The 27303-nt window shown below is 33.2% G+C and overlaps 2 protein-coding genes across 2 annotated transcripts in view; both read left to right on the top strand.

Moving 5' to 3' along the window:
* Positions 1–18777, top strand: part of LOC130645064 (uncharacterized) — a 79165-nt gene extending 60388 nt beyond the window's left edge. The window contains exon 2 of the mRNA XM_057450924.1: positions 18359–18777. The gene's annotated coding sequence lies outside the window, so the exon portion shown is untranslated. The remainder of the gene's footprint in view (positions 1–18358) is intronic.
* The window catches only part of LOC130645055 (uncharacterized), a 33758-nt gene extending 7775 nt beyond the window's left edge, over positions 1–25983 (top strand). Inside the window, exons 4-12 of the mRNA XM_057450913.1 lie at positions 7047–7161; positions 9434–9692; positions 12014–12174; positions 12944–13017; positions 13573–13705; positions 21958–22029; positions 22150–23123; positions 23416–23547; positions 25170–25983. Coding sequence (XP_057306896.1) covers positions 7047–7161; positions 9434–9692; positions 12014–12174; positions 12944–13017; positions 13573–13705; positions 21958–22029; positions 22150–23123; positions 23416–23547; positions 25170–25412 — 2163 coding nt within the window. The 3' untranslated portion in view covers positions 25413–25983. The remainder of the gene's footprint in view (positions 1–7046; positions 7162–9433; positions 9693–12013; positions 12175–12943; positions 13018–13572; positions 13706–21957; positions 22030–22149; positions 23124–23415; positions 23548–25169) is intronic.
* The last annotated feature ends 1320 nt before the right edge of the window (positions 25984–27303 follow it).

Genomic DNA, 27303 nt, shown 5'->3' with positions numbered 1-27303 from the left:
GTACGTTACAAACAACACAAGTTTAAAAGAAGGACTAGAGTTACTTTTAAAAAAAAACTGTTTTGATCTTGTTGAAAGTGACTGAAGAAAAATTGTAACTAAATCAAACAGAGTTGCTTTGGTAAAAATTGAGTATATATTGATGAATTTCTCATGCATAGCTTTCAGGTAAGTGCTTGGGATCCCTTTAAAAGAATGTTTGAATTACCTGAGGTATTTTAAGAAGGAAAGGAAAGCTAATTTGAGTTTTTCATGTTTTTTTGGTGTAATCCCAGTATAAAATTTGGTATCCGTAGTTGTAAAAAAAGGTCACCTTGATAATAATATAAAATTAGCTGAAACTCTCTTAATCAGTTAAGGATAGAATTATCTGGGACCTGAAATAATGTTGAGCCTGTTATATTATTTTTTTCACCATAATTATTTGATAAGAATAAATTAGGAATTAAATTATAAATGACATTCAGAGTTATTCAAGGTTACATATTTTCTGTTGTATTTTAGTGTGTCGATGCTACTTTGTTGTACTTTATTGTGTCGATGCTACTTTGTTGTACTTTATTGTGTCGATGCTACTTTTGTCATGTGGATAATATAAATGATGTCATAAAACCTGTGCAACTCCTTTGCAGTGTAATAAGAAAAAAGAAAAACAGTGACAAATGTTAATTTTAATGTTAACTTTAAGATTCTCTGAAAAAGTATATGGCTATATTAAGCTTTGTGTATTTTTAAGGTTTTTTTAAAAATATGAAAATATTTAATTTTTGTATGGTCAGTTTTTTAAATATTTGAAAGAAAGCATCATTGTGACGGTTTTGGGGGAAAGGGTAATAACCTATAATGCTGTTAGGTTTTAACTGTTAAATCCATAGTAAGACAAAGAACTACTGGTAATACCATGCAGTGATTACTGGTAGGTAATTTAGAATTAGCAGTAAAGCTGAAAATGTTTACCGCTATTACCAGTTCTATTGTCATTAAGTATTAAAAGTGATACCGATAAAACTGCTAGTGTTCACTTTTTCTAAACAATTTTAGTGTGAGTTTGCAACTTGCTTTTTTTGCACTTTTATTTTTGTTTTTATTTAGGAGACAAGTGTCTGAGCTAGCGACTTGCTCTCTTAAACTTCCATCTCTCTGATAGCTGAAATATTTTAAATTAAAAATGAGGCCAGTTTTTGAATTTTCTAAAAAAATTACTTCGATATCATCAAGTTGACGTTTAAATAATTTCATTTTTTCGTTTCACTCTTTATTTCAAAATATGTATAAATAAAAAACTACATTTTCAAAGGAAGACGTTGTGAAAGCATTAGAAATAAAAACTTTGAAAGTTTTGTTTAACAAAGCAAAATTGAATGTGATAGAAAATAAATGTTTCCCAACAGATGTACGTATCGCATTACAACAAAACTCAACCACACCTTCCGATGAGCTGCTACATATAACAAATATAATATACACTGAGCTGATCAAAAGAGAAATGAAGCCAGCAAATTTTATTCAGCTTTTTTCAGCACTAGTCATGAATGCATCAACGTACGTACCTGGCACCTTTACATAATCCTTGCTCAACACTAATTGCTCAAAAATTTCTTAATTTGTCATACACTGATGCTGATTTTGAAGCCAGTAATGAGCAGAATCTGATTATTGTGGGATGGTATTTTCTAGCTTTCTGTTTATATGACAATGAGTTTTTCTACTCTTTCCAAAACCGTTTTATAAATGGAGATACATTCTGTAAATTTTTAAAAATAATATTAAAATCAGAACTGAGTGCTTCATCAGATTTAATACCTTTGGTATTAATTTGTTCAGTCAATTTTTGCACCTTTTTTACAAGCTCTGAATTTTTTGAGTCTTCTTCATATAAACCAAGTCTACACCACTGTGATGAGTTTTACTAAAAGGTGCATTCAGTCTAGCTGGTGTGTATTTATGATTTTATTTTTGTCAGCAATTTTTGTCATCTAATGAAAGCATCAAACACTCATAAGGTTGGTGATATGTTTGGGCCTGAATTGGACTCCCCAGTGTATCGTCAAGTGCAATTTCATGTGGCACAGAATGTGTAAGTAAATTATCACTGGACTTGTTTTTAATTTCATCACGAATCTTCATAGATGAATGTAGCAATTATTTTGGGCACACTCTTTTCTTGTAGAACATTTGAAAGATTTATATATCTTGTTATCATTGGATAATAACTAACCAAAAACAGCTAACGTAAATTCTAGACTTTCATTTATTACCAATTCATACTTGGAATTGTGTATGGTTCAAAAAATACTTTGAAATAGTGTACGGCTTCAAAGTTTGAGTCTGTGATACTACTCTCCCATTCAGCAAGTTATTTTAAATTCCTAACTTTGTATTATAAATCTTTGAAGTTTCTGTAAACAAGGGCATAAGTTTTGATTGATATGCCATTTTCTCAAATAAGCAATGTCTTTTTGGTACTTTCAGTGTTTCAATTGATTTTTGAGGAAGGTTTACACATGGCAATGCTTTCAATCTTACTGCTATTTCTCCAGATTCTGAAGTGAAAGCAAAAACTTTTAGATGCCTGTGATGTGTCACAGCTAGCTACCATTATTTCATTAAAAACTTTATACTCATTTTATTTTGAAGACCAGAATATTAGTGACAACACAAATAGAATAGACTGTGCTTTTTTAATTGGTAAAAAATATTTATATTTAGTAGTATATTTAATGATATATCCGGTCCTCAGTTTTCTACATTCGGTACAAAAATAACGTTAATTATTAAAATAAAAACAAATTAAACAATACTTCTTGTGTGTTCAATATCATTTGCCATGAAATGTCATCACAAATATAAACATTTCCATGATCTAAACTGTTAAGTTTGCATCAACTTCACAATAATGATGATAACATCCACAATTTTTTTTCTCCAATCTCTATGTAATTCATCAGGTTTTGCTGATAATTTAAAGATCCCAGTATCTAAACAATGTCTTGCCGGACCACAAGCTAAAAACAACAGTTTGAGCCTAGCATTTTCACCAGTGGAGTTATAGTTATTATATTAACTGTTTTATAACAAAAGTTACTCTAATTACTCTAGTCAGGATTATTTTATCTACATTTTAATAACTAGTATTCATTGGGTGCTTTTTCTCACCTCAGTTTATTACATATCTAATGGCATAAATCTTAAAGGCTTCTTGTTATCTGTTATCGATAAAAAAAAAAAAAAATGTTTTTGTTTTTCTGGAATAACAAAATGAAATCGACAAAAAACTTTTGCATGAATTATAATAAAACATGTTAATAAACCTTTTGCATAAAGCATAACAATGAATCCATTCCAAACATAACAACCAGAACGTGAGAAAATTCTATTTATTTTTAGGTGATCGATTAGGTGAAAAATCAAAATAACGCTACGTGATTGTTTGATATTTTTATTTTTTTCTAAACATGATTGTCGTTCGTTATCGGCAGCAAAAAACATTTTTTAAAAGGATCATGGAACACAAAATAAAAATCTTTCTTGAAATTAATCATGAAGAATTTCGACTTTAATTCTTTCAAAAAAAAACATAAAATACAGTTAAGTATTTTCTTCGTAAAAATTATAATAATAATATGGACAGAGAAAAAACAACTGCAAACTGATGCAAATTCCACGATATTTGTATGAAACATTTTGTGTATTAAAATCAAAATAAAACAAATTCTTTTTCGTTTTGTTGCTCATCCTTCACCTGCTGTTATTCATAAGGAGAGTAAAATTGCACCAAAAAGTGCGTAATTAGGCAAGGTCACAAGATATTCTGCCAGAAAATTCATGTCTATGATACTAGGAACTATAAGACTTTTTTCGTTGCTCCGTCGGTGTGAAAATCATTGTTGTCCTTTTTTATGTTTGCTTGACATGTGTTTCCCAACTATTTCTTTTCTAATTATTTTATTGTTTAATTAATTTGCCAATGTTTGCATTAGTTCATCGCATTGTTTAGAAAGGGGCTTCTTGCAGCAAATTTTATAATCATGGCAGAGAAAGTTGCACTCTTTGCCTAGAAACAGCTTTAAGGTCCTGCCACTCATTTTATAAACCTGACTGTCACTTTTGTATAGTAAAAAAGAAGTAGTGCATCGATTCAAGAAGTATTCAAAATTAGGCCCCATTTTATTGAGAATATTGATTGCATGCATTACCATTACACATTAAGGTTAACTTTTTGTTATAAATAACTCTAATAACCTAAGAGAGGTCATTTTTTTCATGTCTTTTGAATTCTCATTTTGGTTCTTATAATCTCAACACCATCCATATTTTTCGCTTTTTTATCTTATCAAAAATATGACATAGAATGAAAAAGGCCCCTGGCAACGAGATTGCTTATAGCATTTCAATGTTGCACACTTTTTTATAGCAATCGTACGTTTTGCTATGAGGATCTTGATTATTAAAAAATCGACATTTTAACCCTTAATAATTTTTAATAATTATTAAAAAAATGGACAATTTACTTAAAAATGTGGTGTTATTTAAAACATGGTTGAAGAGATAATATGGAATAAAAAAAAATGTATAACACATTTCAAAAAATGCACGACTGGTTACACTACAATGATAAATCTTCTGCTCCATGAATTTCTTTAGGAGAAACCTAGTTCCCAACGCCTGTTGTCTCACTGTTCGGATAAAAAAAGAAAAAAAGGAAGAGGTTTCTTATATAGAAACGTAATTATTATAACTTACCAAAAAATAATGTTTGAGTATTAAACATTATTTCTACAATAAAATTTTTGGAAATCAAGCCTTGCTTTATGTTCCAAAAATAATTTAAAAGGGTGTACTTTATTTTTAGAAACTTCGCTAGGTTAGTTTTTTTAATCATCAGCTAAAATTAGTTTTTGCAAAATTAACTTTTGTCCCAGAAATTTTTTTGCAGGTTTTTGACAATAAATTTTAAACAGGTATTGGCAGTTTACATTGTTGGTGAATGATATCACAGTTGTATTGGCAGTAATACCTGCACAAATCCACAATCACTGAACTGTAATTCCATACAAGGGAGCTGGTTAGATTGGTTTTGTCTTATGACGAGAACAATCGGGTAACAAAACTTAACAAAGGACCTGGGAGAATCAGTAGAGTAGAAATTACAATATCCTTCCTTTTTTCTCTCAGCTTTACAAAGTCAATTTTGGTACATTTGTAATGGAATTGTTGCTGTAATAAATTATAAATTTGAAATTTCTTTTTCAACATCATGTTAGAATATGTGTCAGCAGTGTATTTTAATTTCAGTTTCAGGATCCCTTTAACAAAAAGCTTGTCTATTCACAAAACTAATATTATTTTTTATAAGTCAAAAGTATTTAGCTAATAATTTTAAACAAATTCTATGCTCGGCAAAAAACAATTTGATTTATGCTTAGGATGATGTCATTTTGAATACACGCTTTTCTTTTTTGAATATAAGAACAATTTAATATGAAGACAAGGTTCAGATTTTGAATAAATTGTTATTGTTTCTTTTGACAAAAACTGTGATAAATAAATTAGATCATTCTAAAATGATAAACACACGCTTGTATAAATTTTAAAATCTCTGTATTTTTTCTCAACCTGAATAAAACCTATTCATCAAAGCTCAACTGTACTTAGCTTAAAAATTGCTATGCTCCATTCTAAAACGACAAAACACAGATTTGTAAAGCTTTAAAATACAAATGTTTCTTTCTTATGACAAAAACATAGTCGTCCAAAGCTCAAAGATTTGTATATCATTATAAAGTTACACAAACTCGACTGTGCATAGCTTCTAAATTGCTGTGTTGGAGCTTAAAAAACTGAATCAAAAAAACAATTGGCAGCACTTTTTTACAGAAAGAAGCAGTTGCTCTAGTTAATCAAACTAGTCATAGGTAAATTCATATCAATTTTTTTAAACCAATCTGTTTATTTCAGCAGAGGTTAAACCAATAAGACTTTAAAATAACTTTCAACTTAAAAATAAGATTTGCACAAAACACGTTGCATAAGCGAAAAAGTTTAAATATTGGGAGAGTTAAAGCACTCTCCCAATATTTAAACTTTTTCGCTTATGAAAAGCTTGAAAAGCTGACCTGAAGTCATCATTTTTCTCCTTTAAGTATAAAATAAACACACAGAAGCAAAAGTATTCATGGTCAAAATTCACTTACTGTTGTCAAAATTGTACCTTATCAAAGTCACACACCAGAATTCGCACACTGGAACAAAACAATAATTATCAAAAACTGATTGGTGGATTAAGAAATACCAACCCTTTAATTAGTTAAAAAATGTCTATAATCTCAACTTCGATTTTTTTTCATATCCAAAAATCAATCAGGCACTCAATTTTAGAATTGCAGAAGTCAAACAAGAAGCCACGTATTTCTAAGCATTGTTGCTTTGTTGCTTGTTGTTTTCATCAGTTCATGTACAGATTTCATCGGTTCATGTACAGATGCCAACTTTATTTTTTTTAAAACATAGAAAACCTGAGATAGCGAATTTAAACTTATTTTATAATCCAGATTATAACTACAGGTTTTTATTCACCTAAAATGTCAGCTATTATTTCTTAAATAAATCTAAATTCCTAAAATTACAAGAATCCAATCACAATAAAATATAAGTTGACAGTAATGCAAGTCTAGCATTTGTATTATTTTGGGTCAAGAAAAACACAGTGTACCTGCCCCTGTACAAGCAGATAAGTGAAGTCTGCCAGCTAGGCAGTGCTTAATAATCCATCATGTAAAGTATTTATATACAGTATTTTTTTCTTTCCAAGTAGTTATATTTTATTATTCTGTTTGAAAAAAAAATAACCATGAAGAATGTAGCTGTTCATTTCCTCCTAGGATTTTATAAAAATCTCACAAAATATGGATGTTTTTTAGTGTTTTCTCCTAAAGACTCTAATACCTTCTAAGTTCTAAATTTATAAAATTTAAATATGTGGCCACCCCAAATGCTGTTGACTATAATAATTTTTTATACAAACTTTTCTGTTAATTTTAACACAGCTGACCGACCCAGCAGAATATCTAAACTGTGAAACACCAGTCAATCTTGTTCGTGCGCATAGTTTTTCCAAGTATGACACCAGAGTCACAAAAAGCACAACTGATCTTACAAAAGGTGAGCAATTAAAGTGATATTTTTTATATCCTTTGTTTTTCAAAATTTAAAATAAAATACAAATGTTATTTTTGTTAGCAGGCACTACATTTTTATTCTATATACTTGTTGCTGATTTTATATTTAGTAAAAGTTCAACATTTATATTAATCACTTAGAGAATGAAGGCAGCCCCATGACCCTAGTTTTCTTAGAATTATAAAAAAGAGATAAAATTTTATGGTAACACATCTATGAAGTAGAATGATAGTAATAAGACAACAAATCATGAAATCAGTTATCAAGTCTAGGAAATAAATATAAAGTCAGCAAATCAGTTCAACTAATTTAAGGGAAGTTAAACTTTAGTGATGAAAAAATTTAACCTTAATTTCCATACAAACTCTGAAATTAGTTTAGAATATTTTTTGCTATGATTTTGGTCTCCTTAACGTTTCTTTTTCTGACAGAATATAGTAGTCCAGTTTAATAAAGCAGCTAGTTACTAGAAAAATTAATTATGAAATTATTTTTTTTAAAAAGTTCATCTAATTTTGGTCCCAGATAGGCCTAGGTTACTCATGCTGGGGAAAAAGTCAGTAGACACTGTATTGAATTTGTTAATGTTATTTAGTGTATTGACGTCAGTCTAATATTTTGACATTGTGGCATAACGTGAATAAAGTTGACAAGTAAGACGTACTGCTACTTCATAGGAAAATGAACATCTAGTTTGCCTGTTACAGACACACAGTTAGCATTATTTTTATAGAAGATTAATCAGTATAAATCTGTTCATGATGACAAGAAAGGTTTAGACAACGAATCGAATGATGAGGTGGACAATTTAATTTGGGAACCTTGTTTATTCTCTACAGGACTGTTCCACAGGACAAGTGTAGTAAAAGTAGTAGTCAGTCATCATCATCATCATCATTATTCTCAGCTTAACCCCCAAAGCCCCCTTTACTATCCAACATATCACCTAAGTAACAGAAGTTCTAAACTCTAACGATCCACTGTTGTACATCATTAAAGCTAGAAACACTTTGTGGTCTATAATGTAATATTTACAGTGCTTAGGTACAAACTGAATGTCAGCTCTTAACTTTCCTGCAACACCTGACAAAATTACGTTACTACAAACCCCTTTGCCGCAGACTTTATAGGCCATTTTTCAACTACAAGGACACATTTGGGTTCAGTGACTTAACCATGACTTTAGACTTTGCTGTATTCACTCTCGACCCTTTCTCTTCTATTCCTTACTTACCATACTTCACCTACCTTATTCCTTCAAATTTTGGCGAGCACTAAATTTAACGATTAAATTAAGTGCTTGCTAAATTTTTTTTTATGCATTGCCAAATACAATGCATAAAAACTCCTTAACAGACGACAAAAAAGAAAATTAGGCTAAATTTTACATGACTTCGTTTTGTTTTAATATAAAGCATGTTTTTGTTTAAATTTTTTTTAAGATAAAATTTGTAAGCAACATAAAAAATGAAAGAAAATCCTTCCATCGTCAAATTAAATGCACGTCAAATTTGAGTCAAAATGGCCGTCGCCTAATTAATTGCACGCCAAATAGAAGATATTTTTGCCATCAGTAAATTAAATGCTTGTCAAAAAAATCAATTTAGTCCATCGCCAAATTAAATGCTTGCTAAAAATTGTACAAGGTGATCCTTTCATTGACTCTGCTCAGAGAACTAAATCATCTGCATAGACACTCTACTCACCAATATATTCACAACAGCTGGACACAAGATGAAGAAAAAACAACTTACTCAGTAGAAGGAGACAACAAATTATTCTAATTTAAAAGGATTTTATATTCTGTATTTCTTTGTTACAAAAAGTTTTGTGTACTGGTACAACTACTTTACATTCACCACTAAGAATTATCCGCCTTACTGACTTGATAAATTAAAGTATGACCTTATTCTGCTTTATAAGCGCATGCATAAAATATATGCATGTTTACATACGTTAGATAAACTATTTAAGTGTCATTAACTACAACATTTCCATAAAACACAGATTTAGTGTCATTTAACTACAAAATTTCCATAAAAGACAGTTTTAGTGTCATTTAACTACAACATTTCCATAAAAAACAGATTTAGTGTCATTTAACTACGACATTTCCATAAAAACAGATTTAGTGTCAACATACTTAAAATTCTTGTGTATGGAGGGTAAAAATTTCAAACAATGTTTTATCAACCCCTTGTTAGCTTTTTTTCAAGGAAGAGTTATACATACTTCCAAATAAATTCTTTCATAGATCTGCATGACCCAAATCGAAATTCGCAGAGATCAGGAAAAAATAAAACTTTTAAAAAAATTGATCGTAACAAGTCCATTTTTGGCAACGTCTTTAAAAAAGGAAAGGAATCATCAAAATCACTAAAAGATAATCGCAATTCTGGTTATGACTTTAATGCCACTGAAGTTACCCTTTCTCAAAATGAAATTGTCAGCATATTTGCAAAAGTAAAGAACAATGAAATGAGTCAAGAAGATGCTTTGGCTGCTATAAAAAAGTAAGTGTGCTTTGTATTAATTTGTCTTGTGTAAAATTTGCGATCTTGCGAAATCATGTAAAGGAAGATTTGCAGAATGCAAGCACAGTAATATATTCACAAACCACAAGTGCTTATGAACCAACAGAGCTGTCTCATTGCAAGAAATTTAAAAAAGCCCTAAATCCAAATAGGAGCCTAAATTTAAATAAGAACACATGTCAACTATTTCTTCGAATATGTATAATGTCCAACAAGCCTATATTATCAAAACAGCGGTGCATATGCCAGGCTATATTAAATATTCCACTTAAATATCAACCTAATTTGCAACTTCAAAAAACAATGGTATTTTTAAGGGGCTACAAAACTGCTCAGGTAGGATCTCCGTCATTGATGTTGTGCTCCATTCTCGCACATTCTGAGTAAAATTGTGTAATAACGAGGCAACTCAGAAGGTCAAGGTACAAGAAATTATATCCACTTTATTGCAACAGTATAAACAGGTTGTCTGTTAATAAATTATTTCTTTTTTATGATTTGCTACATTTTTGAAGGCAAAAATATACATATTTACATATATACATATACATATAACAAATAACAATAAAATCAAAAGTTGGTTTAAGTGCAGAAGATGTTGTTATTTAACAATGTTATACTAAATGCCTTAACAAGGTAATTAATAACTCTAAAAAAAACTGGCTTTATATGCAATTTATTGGTATGTTTCTGTGTAGAATTAAGAACAAAATAGCTATCTAGCTAGGTACAAACAAATTTAAAGTTTATTTTACCAGAAAACTTGATTTAAAAGCAAGGGAGCGCTTATACTAAATAAATTATGGATATAAAATGTATCTAAGGTACTTTTCTGTCGTTTTTAGTTATATTTGGGTGTCAAATAGTATATCAAAGATGATTTGAGATGTTGTTTTTGTCCTTATTGCTCATAAACTTTTCTCCCGCCATCAGCTTGACATTCGTGTAAGTCACTAAATTTGGAACAGTTCATTTGTAGCCCCTTTAATAAGTGTCAAGAACTGGAAGAAGTATTTAAACTGCCAGCATAAGATTGTTTTGTGAGGGAAAAATTAGGAACTACAAAGAAACTACAATAACTTCTTGTGTCGACTTTTTCAAAAACTACACTAGAACTTTTTACAGTATTTGCAGAATTTTAAAACTCTTACTTTTTGGTATATGACTTCCATGAAGGTTTTGTATTTTTTGCGCCTTCAAGGGCTGCATAAGTTAAAAATAAGCCCTTTTTTCCTACCGTTCCTACTACAACAGCTATTGAAGCACCGAACGGTGTCAGTATAGAGTATTAGTACTGAAATTATTAGTTGTTTAGTGTCTAAACAGAACTATTTTTTTAAACAAGGTACAAAAACATTTTATTTTTACGAACAAATCGTTTTTGAAATTTTCCAACGACAGTGACCTCTTGTCACGTTTTCAATCAGTTGAAGTTTTATTAAGCTAGATTTTTTTTGTTTAGAAAGAGTTGCTAAAATTCAGTTTAAAAAAAACAACCCAAAAGAACATTTTGACAAACTTAAATTTCTTTTTTTAATTTTATATTTCTTTTCTGTTCAATGCTAATTAATCAATTTTTAAAATGTAATGTGAACAAGGTTTGCTCACAATGCAGAAACCAATACACTTTTTAAACAAAGATTTTTGGGGTGTTCTTTGTATTATGAGGTTAAATAACCTTAAAATATGGCAAACATCCTGGCAATAAACCCTTGGAAAACAGTTAAGAAAATGGAGGAAAAAACTCACAGACAACCTGTTAATGTCATTTCTAACACGTTTTTCATGGTGTTTTTAACATCCACTGTGAAGTGAAACCATATTTACGGTATTAATATATGCATGTATTTCAACCCTGTCTCTAAAGAAGATGAATTTCAACCCTGTCTCTAATGAAGATAACATGCTTGCTCGCTACAAAATATATTTATATTTTCCTTAAATTCAAAAGAGTCAGAACATGCCTAAATAAGATAATGGAATATGCAACTATAGTGTGGGGATACCATTCCCAAATTTGCTCTAAGTTAAGTTAAGAAGATTCGATATTAAAACCCACACACCCATAATTCCATCTCGCACAGATTTAATCATGTCCTTAATTTGTATTTAAAAGTTTGTGCCTTAAATTCCACTATGACTAAAATGTTCTGTAGAATATCATGCCTTGAAATGTGTTAAACTCTAGAATATGAATTTGTGTGGTTGTTTTTGTGTACTTAAATTTCAGTTTCTTCCTGCTACATTGTATCCTAGTACAAATATTGTGTATAAATATGTGAATTTGTCTGTTTGTTTAGAGTTGGAGTAACCAAAAGCAATTCTGGTGGGTCACGAAGTGAATTTAGCTCTGCATCAAGTCCCGAAGCACTTCAAAACACACACTTTAAGAGCAGAACGGGAAAATTATCAAAGTCTATGATTAAAAAAACGAGTCCCAGTGCACAATTTTATACCAAAGGTACACTATTAAATAGGTATATTTTATTTGAGGCTCTGTACTGTTTTACTGTGACAAAAACATGACGATGTATTGACTCAGCAGTTTGTTGAAAAGGCAAAAATTAGTTGACGATAATTTAAAGGTAATATGCAACAATATGTAGCGATGAAGGTGTCAGCAGGCTGATGTCAGCAGTGGGGATCCCTCAATAATAATAGACATAGCCACATGATCTGAGGCGAGTGTGAGAAATTTAAAAGTGACAGGATGCTGTAAAGCAAACACAAGACAATACTGAGAATAAAATCAATTACAGAATTTCTTTTAATTAGCAATCACATAAACTAGATAACATAAGATAACTTTGCATGTGGAATATGATAAACAAATAATATTTTGTTACCTCGCCTATTTACTCATGTTTCGCTTCTTTGAAGTTAATTTTGGAAGTTACCTGTTGATACTGAAGGTTATGCTAAATAGAAATATAATTTACGTAGTAGTGAATGATTGGTTATATCTTGAAGAAAATTTTTAGCTAGCCTGCCTCATGATTCGCTCACCTGCCTTGTGATTCGTAGGCCTTTGTCTACCATTTTACTTTTTCTTAGGGGAGTTGTGGGTAAACGCACTGTTTAATAAAGAAATTTAATTTTTCCTTTAAAACACAGTCAATTTTGGCATCACCCTTATATAATCACCTATTATCTTTAACATGAATGTATAGATTTATTTGCCTTCAACTTGTTGGTTAAATGTGCGACTTCTTCATTGTTATATTTTATAGATGATGATCACCATCAAAGCAGTTCAAGCTTGCAATCTGTGGATTCTGGGAACTCTGAAAGACAGCATGAACGGGTCAGCAAAGTTCTTTATTGTTTGTTATACAGAAAACAATGTAACTTTGTGTTAGAGTGTTTGCTTTCAGTGCAGAAGGTGATTGTTTTGATCCTTGGCTAACTAATGCTAGAGACTTCTAAAATGTGGGTTGATCCTTTCTGCTTAGTATTCAGCACGGTTGCTATGCTTGCAACACTTTCCTAACTCAAATAGGAGCTTTTAATGCAGTAGGACCCCTGGAGCAGGACCCTTGTTGATAGCTGTACCAATAGGAGCTAACGCGGTTGGTAAATAATTATAAAGTAATAAATTCCTAAAATACTCTGCATCTGGTAGAATGCAAAAGATGTGTTTAGACAGATGTGTAGGTCAGGTAAGCAATGTTTATAATGTGCTAGTTGTAGTTTCTGCGATGTCAGCATTGTGGAACTATTTTAAAAAAAGGGTGCGCTTGATAACTTTAAAAAGTCTGTTGTGTTCAAAGTCCTTATTGGGACTATCTTTCGAAATTTGATCCCCTTTTCCAATAAACTGTATCTGTGGTTATAGTAGTCAAATGGTTCTTTTTTGTAGAGTTGCGGCTTGGATGTCGATATGCCACCTGAAAGTATTAAAAGTAGCCCTGAACTTGGGAAACCAGGACTTTTCAAGATATTGAGGAGTTCCTTGCGGCGAAAAGGACGATCAGATGAAATTGATGATAAAGGTAATTATAGTTGTTCTTCGTCCTTCTAGTTCTTTTCAAAAATTCTAGAATTCTGTCTGCTGAAACTGTTTTTTTTTAATAAGAATCGTCTTTTAGGAAGAAATTTTTCAAGTCAATCAATCAAGACATGTTTTCATTTTTGTGGGAAGGAGTTTTTGCACCGAACATTGTAAAAAATTGGTAAAAAGGCTGCTAGTAAAAATTGCTAGAGAAATTAGTTTAAAATTAATTTTGCCTAGGTAAATATGTTGTCGGCCAAAAGATTTATTCACACAATTCACAGGAATGCCTGTTTGGCTTATCCTTTGGTCATTGCTAAAAGATTCCACAACTTTTATATGCACTTATGAGGAAAGTTCTGGCCAGTCTGGTCTGGCCTAGTTAAGAGTTTTTTGATTGATTATTTTTGTTTCTGTTTACTCACTTTCCTGAAACCATTAGCACTAGCACCCCATTAGCTAGCAGTGTATTGTTTACTGTACAGTCAAGCTATTTTGTCAAATGTATCATTTTCCTTCTCCATTCTATTCGTTTCTTAGCAAATTCTTTTTTAAAGTTGAGGTCTTTTGTGATAACATCAGTCCAACAAATCGTGGACGTCATCTAGGGGGGCTCCCAGGTGTCTTGCAACTATTTAATTTTCTTGGTCAGATATGTTTGTCCATTCTCTGGAGGTGCCCAGAGGATCTTAAGCTGCACCTTCCAGTCTCTTCAGGAAAACTAATAATGCCAATCTTTTTGTGGAAGTCTTTTTTTCTAATATGCTGTTCAAGTCAGACACCACAGATTCAGCGTACCACACCACTGTCAACAGAACGCCTGGTCAATTCGACTGTTGCAGGCTATGTTTCACAACCATACAAAAAGATTTTCCTAACACTGGATCTGAAGATTTTAAGACCGATTCCTTAGTGAAATACCACAGTTGGTATTTATTGGCAATAGTTGTGTAAAGTCTTTCCATGCTGCAGTGTTGCATACACTAGTAGCATCTAGTCAACCACCTGATTCTTCAATTACATCAAGGTATCGAAAAGTTATTACAGCTTTAAACGTGTCTTCACCAGTGTGCAGGTCAGTCAAATTGAATAGGTTCGGCGCTGTCAGCTTTACAGTTCTTACATCTTAAACATTGTCTTTCTTCAGTTTTTCTTTAACTCCTGAACATCTTTTATGAACCCAAAGGTCACAGCTCTGTGACAAAGTATGAAAAAACGAGTTATTTTAGTCCAGCTGTCGAAACGTAGCCTAGAATAAACTCTCTTGTTCATGACATAATGATATCTATATTATTCAATATCGAATTGTGGAAAAAACGCTCCATAGCCATTTGAAATACTAGTGTTTTAACTTCATGCAATGAACCAACTGTTTTAGTCTTACATACTTTTTTTCTTAGACCACGAGTTTTACTTTTAGACCTTCTATATTATCACTCATGATGGAAGCATAATCCGCATATAGCATCTCCCGAGGACAACACAGTATTCACGAGCTTCATCACAATAGCAAAAGTAATAGGCTTATAAGTGAACCTTGATGTACACTAACAGTCACTTCAAATCTCTTCCTAAAACAACCGTTTACCCTCACTCTAGAGTTCGCCCCATCATACATCTATATAGTATTAATTCGCCTTGTGTGTGTGTGTGTGTGTGTATGCGCACGGTGTTGTCAAGGAACACAATCATGGTCTTCATAAACATAAACAAACAGGAGAAATAAACAGGGGGGTCATTTGCAATTTATCTAGCATCATTATTGGAGGCCGTAGCAGTTAAAAACGTTAAATTTAACCCCGTGTTTAAAACGATATTATTTCCTAAAAAATTAAAATTTAGGGATAAATAAACATATGTATTAACTATGTAAACCTATAATGTCCTAGCGAAATAACCTACATGCTTTCACGATCACGGATTTTGTATTTACACACTATATGGATTCTGAAATAAAAAATATCTGGTCTATCCGTCGTTTTACACAATACATTCAGACACTAAGTTAGACATACGGAGAACTTTCACCATAGCATTTTTTCGCTTTTTGTGTGACAGCAAGTCGTTCCTCCAATTCAGATCCAGACAAATATTTATGATTTGCTTTGAAAGAATCAGAGACTTTTTGTTTCTTCTTTTTTGCTTCTTTTATGTGTTCACGTGAACGACATGTTCTCAAAAAATTTAAATACTTTTGGCATTCAAAACACTGTTTGAAATTATCTTCCAGGATCACGTAGTTACAGTTTTTGTGTAATTATAATAAAATCTTCTTTGTGTAATGGAACGTGCTGCTGGTTTTCCAGGGTAGCTAATAAGAGAAGGGCTCCCTAATTTCCAAACGGTTTTCAACGTCCCCAAACCCTGATGTACCGTCACAGAATTATTTTTTGAGAAAAATTACATGAAATAATCATGTTGTCATTAATACCATTGTCCAAATTCCATAAAATAAAAGACTGATTTTTTATATCAATATTCAAAACAAATTTGTTTTGTACTGTACCATATTCCATAATCACATTTAAATATGTTCTTTTCATGCTCTTAATATTTTGTTTTATGAATCCCTAATTTGCCTCACTTTCTGTTTGGACAAATCGGCAGATTTTACAGATTACTTTGTGTGGTTCAAAATTTGGAGCATCCAAATGTGGTAGGCTTCTATGATCGTTCTTTTTAAAGTGGTGTATTTTCATTTTACAATTTTTGCAAATAAACTTTGGATAAATATCCCATCTTCTTCGTTAACATTAACACTATATACCCTATGGATTATTTTACTGTATTCCATAACAGATTTGGCATTCCAACATCCGTGTTTTAACGTTATTTTGCTACCACAAAGTCAAAAAATTAATTTCAAAAAATTCTTGTGTTGTTCATGTTTTTCTCTTCCATTTTCATATGCGAATATTCAAAATGCCTGAGTTGCCTTTTGTGTGTCAACAACAAACAAGACGTATGATATACGCAAACAACCTCGCGAATAAAGTTTACAAAAAGCTGTCTATCAAAAGTTAGACACGACATATTTTGCTATTCAGATAGGGAATAATATTTGTTACGCACTACGCAGTTATTTTTCAAAATTGATTTGTGAGATCTTCTTGAACGGAAAATTCCTCGAAAAGTCAATTTTCGATGGGTCAGTCTGGGGTAAACTGACTGACAGGAAGAGAAATAACCACAAGCCCCACCTAAAATTTGCGATATTCAGTAATTCAGTACCCAGATTCAGATTCAGATTCGAACACACGACTACTCCCGTGTCGATGCTCAGGGAGGCAAAAATTTCCATTCTTGCAGGACACATTTGCGTTTTAATACAAGCTCACGAGCTTGTAATAAAAATACTGGGAATGGCCGAATGAAAATGTTAATAACTTTCAGATCTATGTTCGAAACTACACCATTTAAAAAGAAAAATGACTATTAACTTATTACTTTTGACTCACTCTTGACTCACAAATTTATCACGCTAAATTTTAGTAAAACTTTAAGCATATTTTTTTTAAGACAAACGGTTGAAAACTGATTAAAAAACTGATCGGTTGAAGATCGAAGATAAATAAAAGTTGTTATGACAACTCATTCTTCCCTTGAAACAGAATTGGGGGGGGGGGGCTTCTATTCGAGGGGGGGCGTTTATTAAATTTTTTACACTTAGTCTCTTTTGCAGTTTTTAAAGATACCTATAACATATATCTTCACAACAGAAAATAAAAGATATTCACATGTTTTAGAGAATGAACTTCAAAAGCGAAAAGCTAAATTTTCAACCTTAAACCTAAGATTTAGGAAAAAAGTAAGTAAGTAAGTATACTTTTACTATCGCCTCGCATAAACTTATGAGGGAGGGGCGTCTATTCGAGGGGGGCGTTTATTTTAAAAATGACTGAAAAGGAGGGGCGCCTATCCGAGCGGGTCGTTTAATAGAAGGGGGGCGTTTATTCGAAGCATTACGGTACGACAACTCTAAAATTCTCGTGCTTTGTCTAAAAATTAAGCAAAAACAAACGGCCTGATAAAGGATTGATGGTTTTTTGTAAAAATCCAGTGAAATGCACATCGCGCATGGATATCAAAGGGATGCCGAAATAATAGCAATTTGAATAGAATTTTAATACGCATTAAGATGAGTTTAATCTCCTTCTCTATTTCTACATCCATGGCCATAGGCTATTTTTTTCTTATGTGTGTTTAATAATATTTAATGTATATGTAAGTCTTCAATGAATATTGTTCCTACTTGCTGTTATAAAATTACTAAATATGGCTATAGTTAGATAGTGGCTATAGTTAGATGCATCCAGCTGTAAAGCAATGCCACAACTCTTTATTAATGGCCGTAAGAACAGTTGATCAGACAAACTGCGTAAACAAGGCTGGAACTCTAAGGAGTGAAGCTGTCGCGCACGGTAGGAAAAATGTCAGGTGTGAGCGTTACCCAGCTATCACATCACAAGGTAGATAACACTAGGTTGAGGATGGATAGTGTAGAGCAGGTGAAGTAGTTGAAATGTTAGAACGTAGATCTGTTGATATGTGTTGTGTTCAGGAAGTCAGGTGGAGAGAGCTTCAGTGAGATTTGTGGAAGGTAGGAGGGCAAGGTATAAGCTTTTTTGGATTGGTAATAGTGATGGATATGGAGGAGTTGGCATATTCGTTGCAGAGAAGTGGGTAGAAAAAGTAAGAGATGTTATGCGTGTTAATAGTCGTATTATAGTGATAAAGTTTTTGATAGGTAATAGGATTGTCACTTTTCTGTCAGTTTATGCTCCACAGTGTGGACTCAGTGAGGAAGATAAAGATATAGTTTTATGATGAGTTAATAGCAGTCACATCAAAGTTTGGAGACACCGAACTTGTCATGGTGGGCGGCGACTATGGTCATGTTGGGAAGTCATCTGAAGGTTATAAAGGTGTGCATGGAGGCTATGGATTTGGGAGCAGAAATAAGGAAGGGGAGAGATTGCTTGAGTTTGGAATGGCAACGGACATGGTGGTTTGCAACACATCATTCAGTAAGAGACAGAGTAGGCTGATAACATATGAGTCAGGTGGTTGTAAGACACAGATAGATTACTTCCTGGTTAGAACGTCAGACAAGAAAGTGGTGAAGGACGTGTAAGTTATATCGGGGGAAGAGTGTGTTTCCCAGCATAGGTTGCTGGTTTGTGATATTATCTTAAAGAGTGTTAAAGAAGCCAAGGGAAAGTACAGGCCCCGTCGAAAAGTCTGGAAGCTGAAGGAAGAGATTGTAGCAAGACAATTTAGTGCAAAAGTTCAGCAGTTAGCCCACAATGGTCAATTTGATAGTGACAATGTTGAAAGTACTTGGACTACTTTGAAGAATTGTCTTCTAGAAGCTTCTGATGATACCTGTGGGTGGACGAAAGGACCAGCTTGACATAGACAGACCTGGTGGTGGAATAATGAGGTTGACCAGTGTATAAAGGAAAAGAGGAAACTTTGGAAAGAGTGGAAGTCAGGTGATAGTAAAAATATTTACTTAGAAGCTAAGCGTCGCACTCGTACAGCAGTGTATAAGGCAAAATCAGAAGCAGAGAGAAACAGATTTGCAGATGCGTTAAGACGGGAAGACCAGCGCAATGAGGTATTCAAGATAGCAAAGCAAATGAAGAAGACTAATCAAGATATTGTAGGTGAGAAGTGTATACGTAATGATGAAGGTGTTTTGGCTAGCACAGAGGAGGAGAAAAGGGTAGCTTGGAAGAATCATTATCAGAGGTTGCTTAACACTGAGTTTGATTGGGACGAGGATAATTTGTCTGATGATGATGTCGTAGAAGGGCCAGCCATGCAGATCAAGACAGAATGGGTAGTGGCGGCTATTAGGAAAATGAAGATTGGCAAGGCTGCAGGAGTATCAGGTATTGTTGCAGAGATGGTAAAAGCATCTGGATATATTGGAGTTGAGCTTATTACAAGTCTTGCTAACCAGATTATAAAGGATGGTGCTATTCCGAGTGAGTGGCAGTCGAGTGTAATAGTGAATTGTTTCAAGGGCAAGGGTGATGCATTAGAAAGGGGTAACTATAGAGGTTTTAAGTTGGTTGATCAAGTAATGAAAGTTATTGAAAGAGTGATTGATAAGTTAGAGAAAGAATTGATATAGATAAGATGCAATTTGGTTTTGTTCCATGGCGTGGCACTACAGATGCAATATTTTTACTCAGACAGCTTCAGGAAAAGTATTTAGGAAAGAGAAAGAATCTCTATTTAATGGGCTACAGCAATGCTAGAAGTCGTGTTAGGATTAATGATTCACTTAGTGATGAATTTAGTGTAAATGTTGGTGTACATCAGGGTTCTGTACTTAGTCCTTCGATGTCGATGGAGTTCAGAACAGGTTTTCCATGGGAGTTATTGTATGCAGATGATTTGGTTTTCATAGCAGAGTCGATGGAAGAATTAGTTGAAAAGTTTGAGAAGTGGAAGAAAGGACTAGAAGAGAAAGGGCTAAGGGTGAACACAGCAAAGTGTAAAGTCATGATTAGTAGCATGGCAGCCAAGTGTGACCTTGTAGTTGGAGAGTGACCTTGTGGCGTTTGCAGGAAAGGGGTTGGTAGTAACTCAATTTTTTGTCAGACTTGCAAGCATTGGGTACATAAGAAGTGCAGTAGTATTGGTGGAAGGTTAAGAGCTGACATTCAGTTTGTATGCAAGCGTTGCAAAGGTGAGATTATAGAGAATGAAGTATTTCCAGCTTCAATGATATACAACAGTGGCTCGTTAGAGACAGTTGAGAACTTCTGTTACTTAGGTGATATGTTGGGCAGTGAAGGGGGTTTTGGAAGAAGTGTTACTTGCAGGTTAGGTTCTACTTGGAAAAAGTTCAGAGAGTTACTTCCTTTGTTGACTAGCAGAGTCTTGTCAATTGAGGTAAAAGGTAGGTTGTATGAGGCCTGTGTAAGAAGTGTTATGTTGTACGGTAGTGAGACATGGGCAGTGAAGCAGGAAGATCTTGACCGTTTAGAAAGGAATGATATGAGAATAGTTTGGTGGATGTGTAACGCCAGTCTGAGAGACAGAAAGAGTTCAGATGAGCTAAGAAGCAGGCTAAGTATCCGTAGAATTAAAGATGTTATCCAGATAAGAAGATTGAATTGGCTGGGGCACTTGGAAAGAATGGAGGGGGATAATTGGGTAAGAAAGTGTAGAGACTTGATAGTTCCTGAAGCAAAGCCCAGAGGCAGACCGAGAAAGACTTGGCAGGAGGTTATAAGGACAGACTTGATACAGAGGAAGTTGAGTTTAGATCTAACACAGTCTAGATCAGATTGGTAGAGAGTCATTAATATACCCCGTCCAACCCATGCTAGCATGGAAAACGGACGTTAACATTAAAAACAGTTTATAACTGTGTGTTGTTACCATCACGGGAAACTTTAAAACCTATTTAATTATATCCCGCTGTTTTGTTAAGTTTAATAAATACGTCGGCAAAATTTTGCCGATTTAAGCTACAAAACTGCTGCAGTGTTCGGATAAGTGCGGAAATTGTGACGGCGCTTATTTCCCGACGCCTAAAATGTTGTATTAGAAGGGCTGAACCTACCCGTTTCGGAACAGACAGGTTCTGACGTCATCTAAATTGGTATAAGAGCTTTTTATCCTAGTTAGCATTATTTCTTTTACTATTATCTTCACCAATCTTATTTTATAAGCTGCACCAGTTTGTTGTGGCTACCGACTGTTAAATAGTTTTAGCGATAAAGGACAGTTGGCTGCCACACAATCTTCAAAAAATCTTTCTTTTGCTAAATGCAGTTACTGTACACCTTTGACTGTAATATAAACTGGCAAAAGTAAAGTTTATTGATTTAGCGAGACAACAATATCGATTAACCTGTAATAATTGGTATTTATTTTTTAGCCACAATTAATTTTTATTTAATCCGACAATGAATTTTGCATATTTCATCAAAACGTATTTTGCAAAATAGAATTACTTAGTGATTGATTTAGCTAGACAGGTTAATCATAGGCTTATTCCTGTGTTTTTATTTAAAGCAACGGTTTGTTAAAAAGGGAATTATGCCTATAAGACGCACTGATATGAGCCCCACACACGGATGTGTGGCATGGTTTACCTGTACTAAGCGCTCGTCCTGGTGTCACTTACGATTATCTTTTGCGTACAAATTGATTTTTCTCCATCAACGAATTGTCATAACCATGTTGGTTGATTTATAGGATAAGATGAATTGTTTTAAATTTATTCAGGCCCAAGTCCTTCTGGCAGTTTATCTAGTCAAGAAAATGTACATCTTGGTTTAATATCAGAAGATTTTCAAGGTAACATTTTATTTTTATTCAAAATTGTGATTGTGTTTACTCGTGAATATTCGTATAATTTTTTCTGTTTTGGTTAGACAGATGAACCGTAATATATTCATTATTCAAATAATCTTGCAGGGAAAGTTTCACCCGAGGACATCACTTTCCCAACTATTTCGCACAAAACACAAAATGCTATTGTACTAGAACAGTCGTTTGTTCAGAAACCAGAAAAGCCCGCTCTTCCACCCAGACCTGTCCGTATATCTACTGAAGAGGACGTTAAATTGAATGCTGTTACTAACACTTGCTCTGATGAAATCCACACGAAAGATCGTAGACCATCTTTAAAGATTAAATCTTATGAAAAATATCAAGAAGAGACGGCTAGACGACGTTCTCAAGAAAAAATGCCCAAACCGCCTCCAAGACAAGTAAAGGGTGCTAATAATAACACATGTACTTCTATGGAGCAGGTTGCCCCAAAGCCACCTCCAAGGCCAGCATCGAGATCTTCAAGTGGAGAAAAGAAGCAAAATACTACCATAGCTAATAACGCGACAAAAAAATCGATCCATACATCGGATATAGACGAAATCGGAAATGATATGAAGGATTTAATAGCTGAATTAAATGAGGATCTTTCCAATCTTAAAAGTGAGGAAGATACAGAAGAAAAGTTTTCTAGCAAAGATGACGTATTCCATTCTGAAACGGTAACGAAAAGGAAAAAACCTCTTTTGCCTCCGCGAACGAAGCCTTTAACAAAACCAAATATCCCCGCTAATGCTACCAACACTGATAAAAAGCAAAGTGGCGAAGCCATGGCATATAAAGAAAGCATTAATGAGAAAGACATTTTTGCGAAAGAGTTGACAAAATCAACTATGATAATAAAAAATGTAACTAAAGAACTTGAAAAAATTGGTGACTCACAAAAGAATGAAGCTGACAAAAAGTCATCAGAAAAAACGCTAACTGATGAGAATAATAAAGTACCAGTCACTATTGACAAAAATAACGTGGTTAAAAAGGTTAGCTTAAAGCAAATAGTTAGAAAAAAACTGCGAAAGGAAGCTATAAGCCTGGAAAACTCCCCCTACACGAAAGCAGTAAGTAGTTTTTATATTTTGTACTGTATTTTACTGATCAAACGCATGTACTGATTGTTACCTGCGGAAATAAAACTTTATAGCTTACATAAAGGAAGCGCATCCTTATAGGATTTTACTATTTTCCCTTGTTATTTGTGGGAAATCGAAACGTGCTCAAAAATTAATACGCGAAATACATTTATATTGCTGTTGTGCAAAATTCTTAGACACGAAATTGTTGGTTTTTTTTAGTGCACGGAAATTAATAGGCGCTAAAATAAGTACGAATAAGATAAGTTGTCTTTTGTAGGATGGTAGTTGGAATGTACCGTACGCACTGACGGAGCGATATTCTTTTGAATTACAACAGTCCTTGGAAAGTGTTGCTAAATGTTTTGAAGAGATACGAATCCAAGAGAGAGATAAAAAGGGACTACCAGTAGTGAGTAACATTTCTGAATTAAAAATTTGAGTATATTTGTTTTATATGCATCAAGATTAGTCCGTTTGCATCGACAAGTCGTGGTGACAATAACTTCACGCTAAAAAATAGCGTCTGATATTCTACCTAATTCGCAGATTTCTGGCAATGTCGTGAACGCAAAAAGTTTTAAATTGACCAGTTTAATTCCGCCCCCCCCCCCCCCCCCCCCCTTCCTCAATAACTTTTCTTGGATTGTTCAAATTGAATCAAACTTGGCACACTTATAGTACGTCATAAAAGGAACAAAATGACGGCAATAAATTTTTGCTTGCGTCAGCACATTTTCTGTGACGTCATCAGAAGCTTGAAAATTGTTAAAAATGCCACTATCTGCTTAAAATATAATTACTTTTGTTCTAGAACGAATTTTTACATTCTGTTTGAAGTTTCTGAAAGCTAAATAAAATTTTTTTAACATATCTTCCGGTTTTCACATGGACCGAATAAAAAATTGCCAAAAATTGTCCGAAAATCCGTTTTTTTCCGATTTTCGGGTAAAATCCGACAAAATCGGGAAATCTGATTAGTCACGTGTCAAAATTATTCAAAATGATTCTTCTTGATGAAACAAAGTTGTGTTGCAAGTTTCAAGTTCTAAGGATAATCGTAACAGGAGTTATTATATTTTCCCCATTATAAGGATTTCATAGAGATTTTAGGGGTAGTTTTGAGTAATGGCCAATATCAAAGCCTCTGAAAGGTATGGGACCTAAAAATTTAGCATGCAGGTGTCTAATAGATAAATGTTAAAACTCAGTAAGTATCATAGCCATATAAGAAAGCAATCAGGAGTTATTAAAAAAAACCCGTCAGGGGGGGGGGGGGGGGCGGAAATTCTCTCCATTCGTGTATTTATTATAATAATTTTCCTATGATACATTAACACAAAAATATTTTGTTAAAGTTTTATTTCGTTGCAAATTCTTTTAATCTAACAGCTTTACAAAAAAACCTTAAGCGCTAAACTGTTTTACTTTAAAGTTGTAGTCGCTTTATAATTTTCTTGCTTTTTTTGTCTGGTGAAAATATTTCATCACAAAATCTTGCCTCATTCGCCAAAATAGTATTTGTAGCAAACGCTCCTCTCGAATATACACCTCACTGAAACGTTACTTTAGTATACACGCTGTTAATTCGAACAACCGTTATTTTGAACAAATGTCTTACTCCCCTGCTAGTTTCTACCTTTTCTCTTCCCATGTTCGAAGCAGCGACAGTTTAGTGTATATTTATTTCTTAAGAATATAAACATTCGCGCTATTGTAAAAACGATATAAAGTTTCCAATATTGATACGTGTTATGTCGTTTCTGATCCCAATAACGCCATCTAATATAATTTTAACCTGAAATGATTTCGTATCAAATTTACGGTCTAGCCCAAAGTAATCCTAGATGTATAGCCCGCGTGCACTTTATAAACCTAAAGCATCTGCGCGAGAATCCAAAGGTTTCGCGAATATCAGATTTTATAGCTGCGCATTAACTTTGAAGATACATTAAGTGAAAATTTGAGGAATTAGGGTATTTTATATTTTTGTGGTTCAACAGACGAATGTTGTTATTATTTCATTTCGAATAGATCGCCATGAAGAACTACGAAAACTATTGTAGCTCTCAACCTGGCAACGACATATCACTGGATGAGTGGCTTGTGCATGTTGGTCTACCTATGTTCTCAGAAGATTTGAAAGATGTAGAGATAAATACTATCGAAGAACTCAGCAAACTATCCAAAGATTCTTTTAAAAATATCGGTGTCTTCGATGAAAAACACGTCACACTGCTGCTGCGAAAAGCTCGAGATTTTTTGGGCTATATGTAGGAACAAACTCGTACAAACCTCCGGCGGTTTGGGATTGATCTTGAATTCAGAATTTTATACATAGGTTACTCTTTTTTATTTAAAGAATAGCTGCAAAACGTCTGGAAAATGAAATTTGATATTCGCCGGTCTTCCCGTTTGTTTTGCTTGATTTCTGCGTGGCCAATGTTTTTGAAAAATATGAAATGTTGTGTACATGTGGAAAATTCTGTTAGCCAGCCTGAAATATGATGTACTATTCCACTTGTAGTACCCGTAGAAAAGATGGAAACAGGTTTGAAAGGTATATGTTTAGAGACAATATAAGTGAAATTATCAATTGGGCTTAACAGTCCTTGAAAATATTTCAAATCGATTATTATTATATATATGCTATTTATAAAGTATCCTCGGCTTTCTTGTGAAGTACGAGCTACGTGTGAGCTTCTTAATCTTGTTATTTCTACGCGGCGTCTTCATTGCACTTGTAAAAGTGGAGACGTTTTGGGAATATTAAGATTCGAGGCATAAAATTATTTTTTATAATACATTAACTTTTCTAATTTTATTTTAATAAAATACTTACATGATATTTCCTCCTTTTTTCTGTACAACTATTTTGATTACTTTAAGAGCAGCAACTGTCGCAGCACATATTTTCGCAAAATTACATCCTGTGAATTGCGTTTAATCTGGATTAACTGCAGAAATTTGTTCTGACATGCCGTAAATTCTGTCAATCCGAAGTAAGCCCTGAAACCCTGCGTAGTAATCAAAGAAATAACTGTACACCAATTTTTTTAAATTTTTAATTCAACGAAAAGGCTGTGTTGCAAAGACACTGGGACATGTTATGTTAGCCTTGGAAGTGTTAAAAAACACGATTTGTAAAAAGAATTTCTTAGAAAAAAATAATTTTATGTAAGTTTCTGAAGTATGTATGATTAATCTTTAAAAAACACGTTCTGTAAAAAAATTCACGTAACATGGTTTTTTATCTCACCTACGAGAGTAAAAACATGCATTACCGTAATGAAATGTGATACCAATCATCATAGGCGTTGAACGTGTACTGGAAGACTTTTTAACACTTCTTTGACCATACTCCATCTTTTAATTCCTTTTCAAAGCAGCTAATATTCCATTTTCCATATCCATTTTACCATAAATCAAAACGAGGAAATATTTTAAAAAACGAGGCAAGTGTTAAGAATTTATTTAGGGGGGAGGGGGATGCACGAAAATAAAGAAAGATGTTGTTTACAACGTCTAAAAAGCTTTATTATTATGGTGTAACATCCTTTTCAATATGAGTTGATAGAAAAGAATACTAATATTCTTCAACCTTGTGGTACAGTGACAGAAAACAGTTTGTTTTAAAGGAAGCTATGCATAGCTAGCTATTAACATTTTAATTTCGCGATATTTTTGGTCGAAATTGCATTTCGCGGCATTTTATTTTCGCATTTGAAGAATAATCCCGAAATTCGCGGCATTTTCACGGTTTGAGGAAAAACATGGATTTCGCCACATTTCAATTTCACGATTCAGATTTTTTACTTTGCATATGTCGAAATTAGTTAACACAGACATAAAAACAAAGAATTAAATGCATATATTTTTATAGCAAACTTTTTATTTCGTTATTAGGCCGTCCTTATTTCCTTATTAGGCCGTTTTCCGACTCGTAGTTTTTTTGCAGGGTCGGTCGGTCGGCAGATTATTTTTTTTACCTTTTCGTCAGACAAAAAAAATATGATTTTACTGTCTACTCTGGTCTTCTCGAGAGCCTGTTGTTTTAATTTATCATTTGCTTAGCGATTTAGCTATATTTTTATTTAACTATACTCATATTTTATGGAAAAATAATTTAGGTCGGTAATTTAACTGTGTGTTGGGTCTGAAATTGACA

The sequence above is a fragment of the Hydractinia symbiolongicarpus genome, chromosome 5 (assembly GCF_029227915.1).
Source record: "Hydractinia symbiolongicarpus strain clone_291-10 chromosome 5, HSymV2.1, whole genome shotgun sequence".
NCBI lineage: Eukaryota > Metazoa > Cnidaria > Hydrozoa > Anthoathecata > Hydractiniidae > Hydractinia > Hydractinia symbiolongicarpus.
This window is presented reverse-complemented; position numbering and strand designations above follow the sequence as displayed.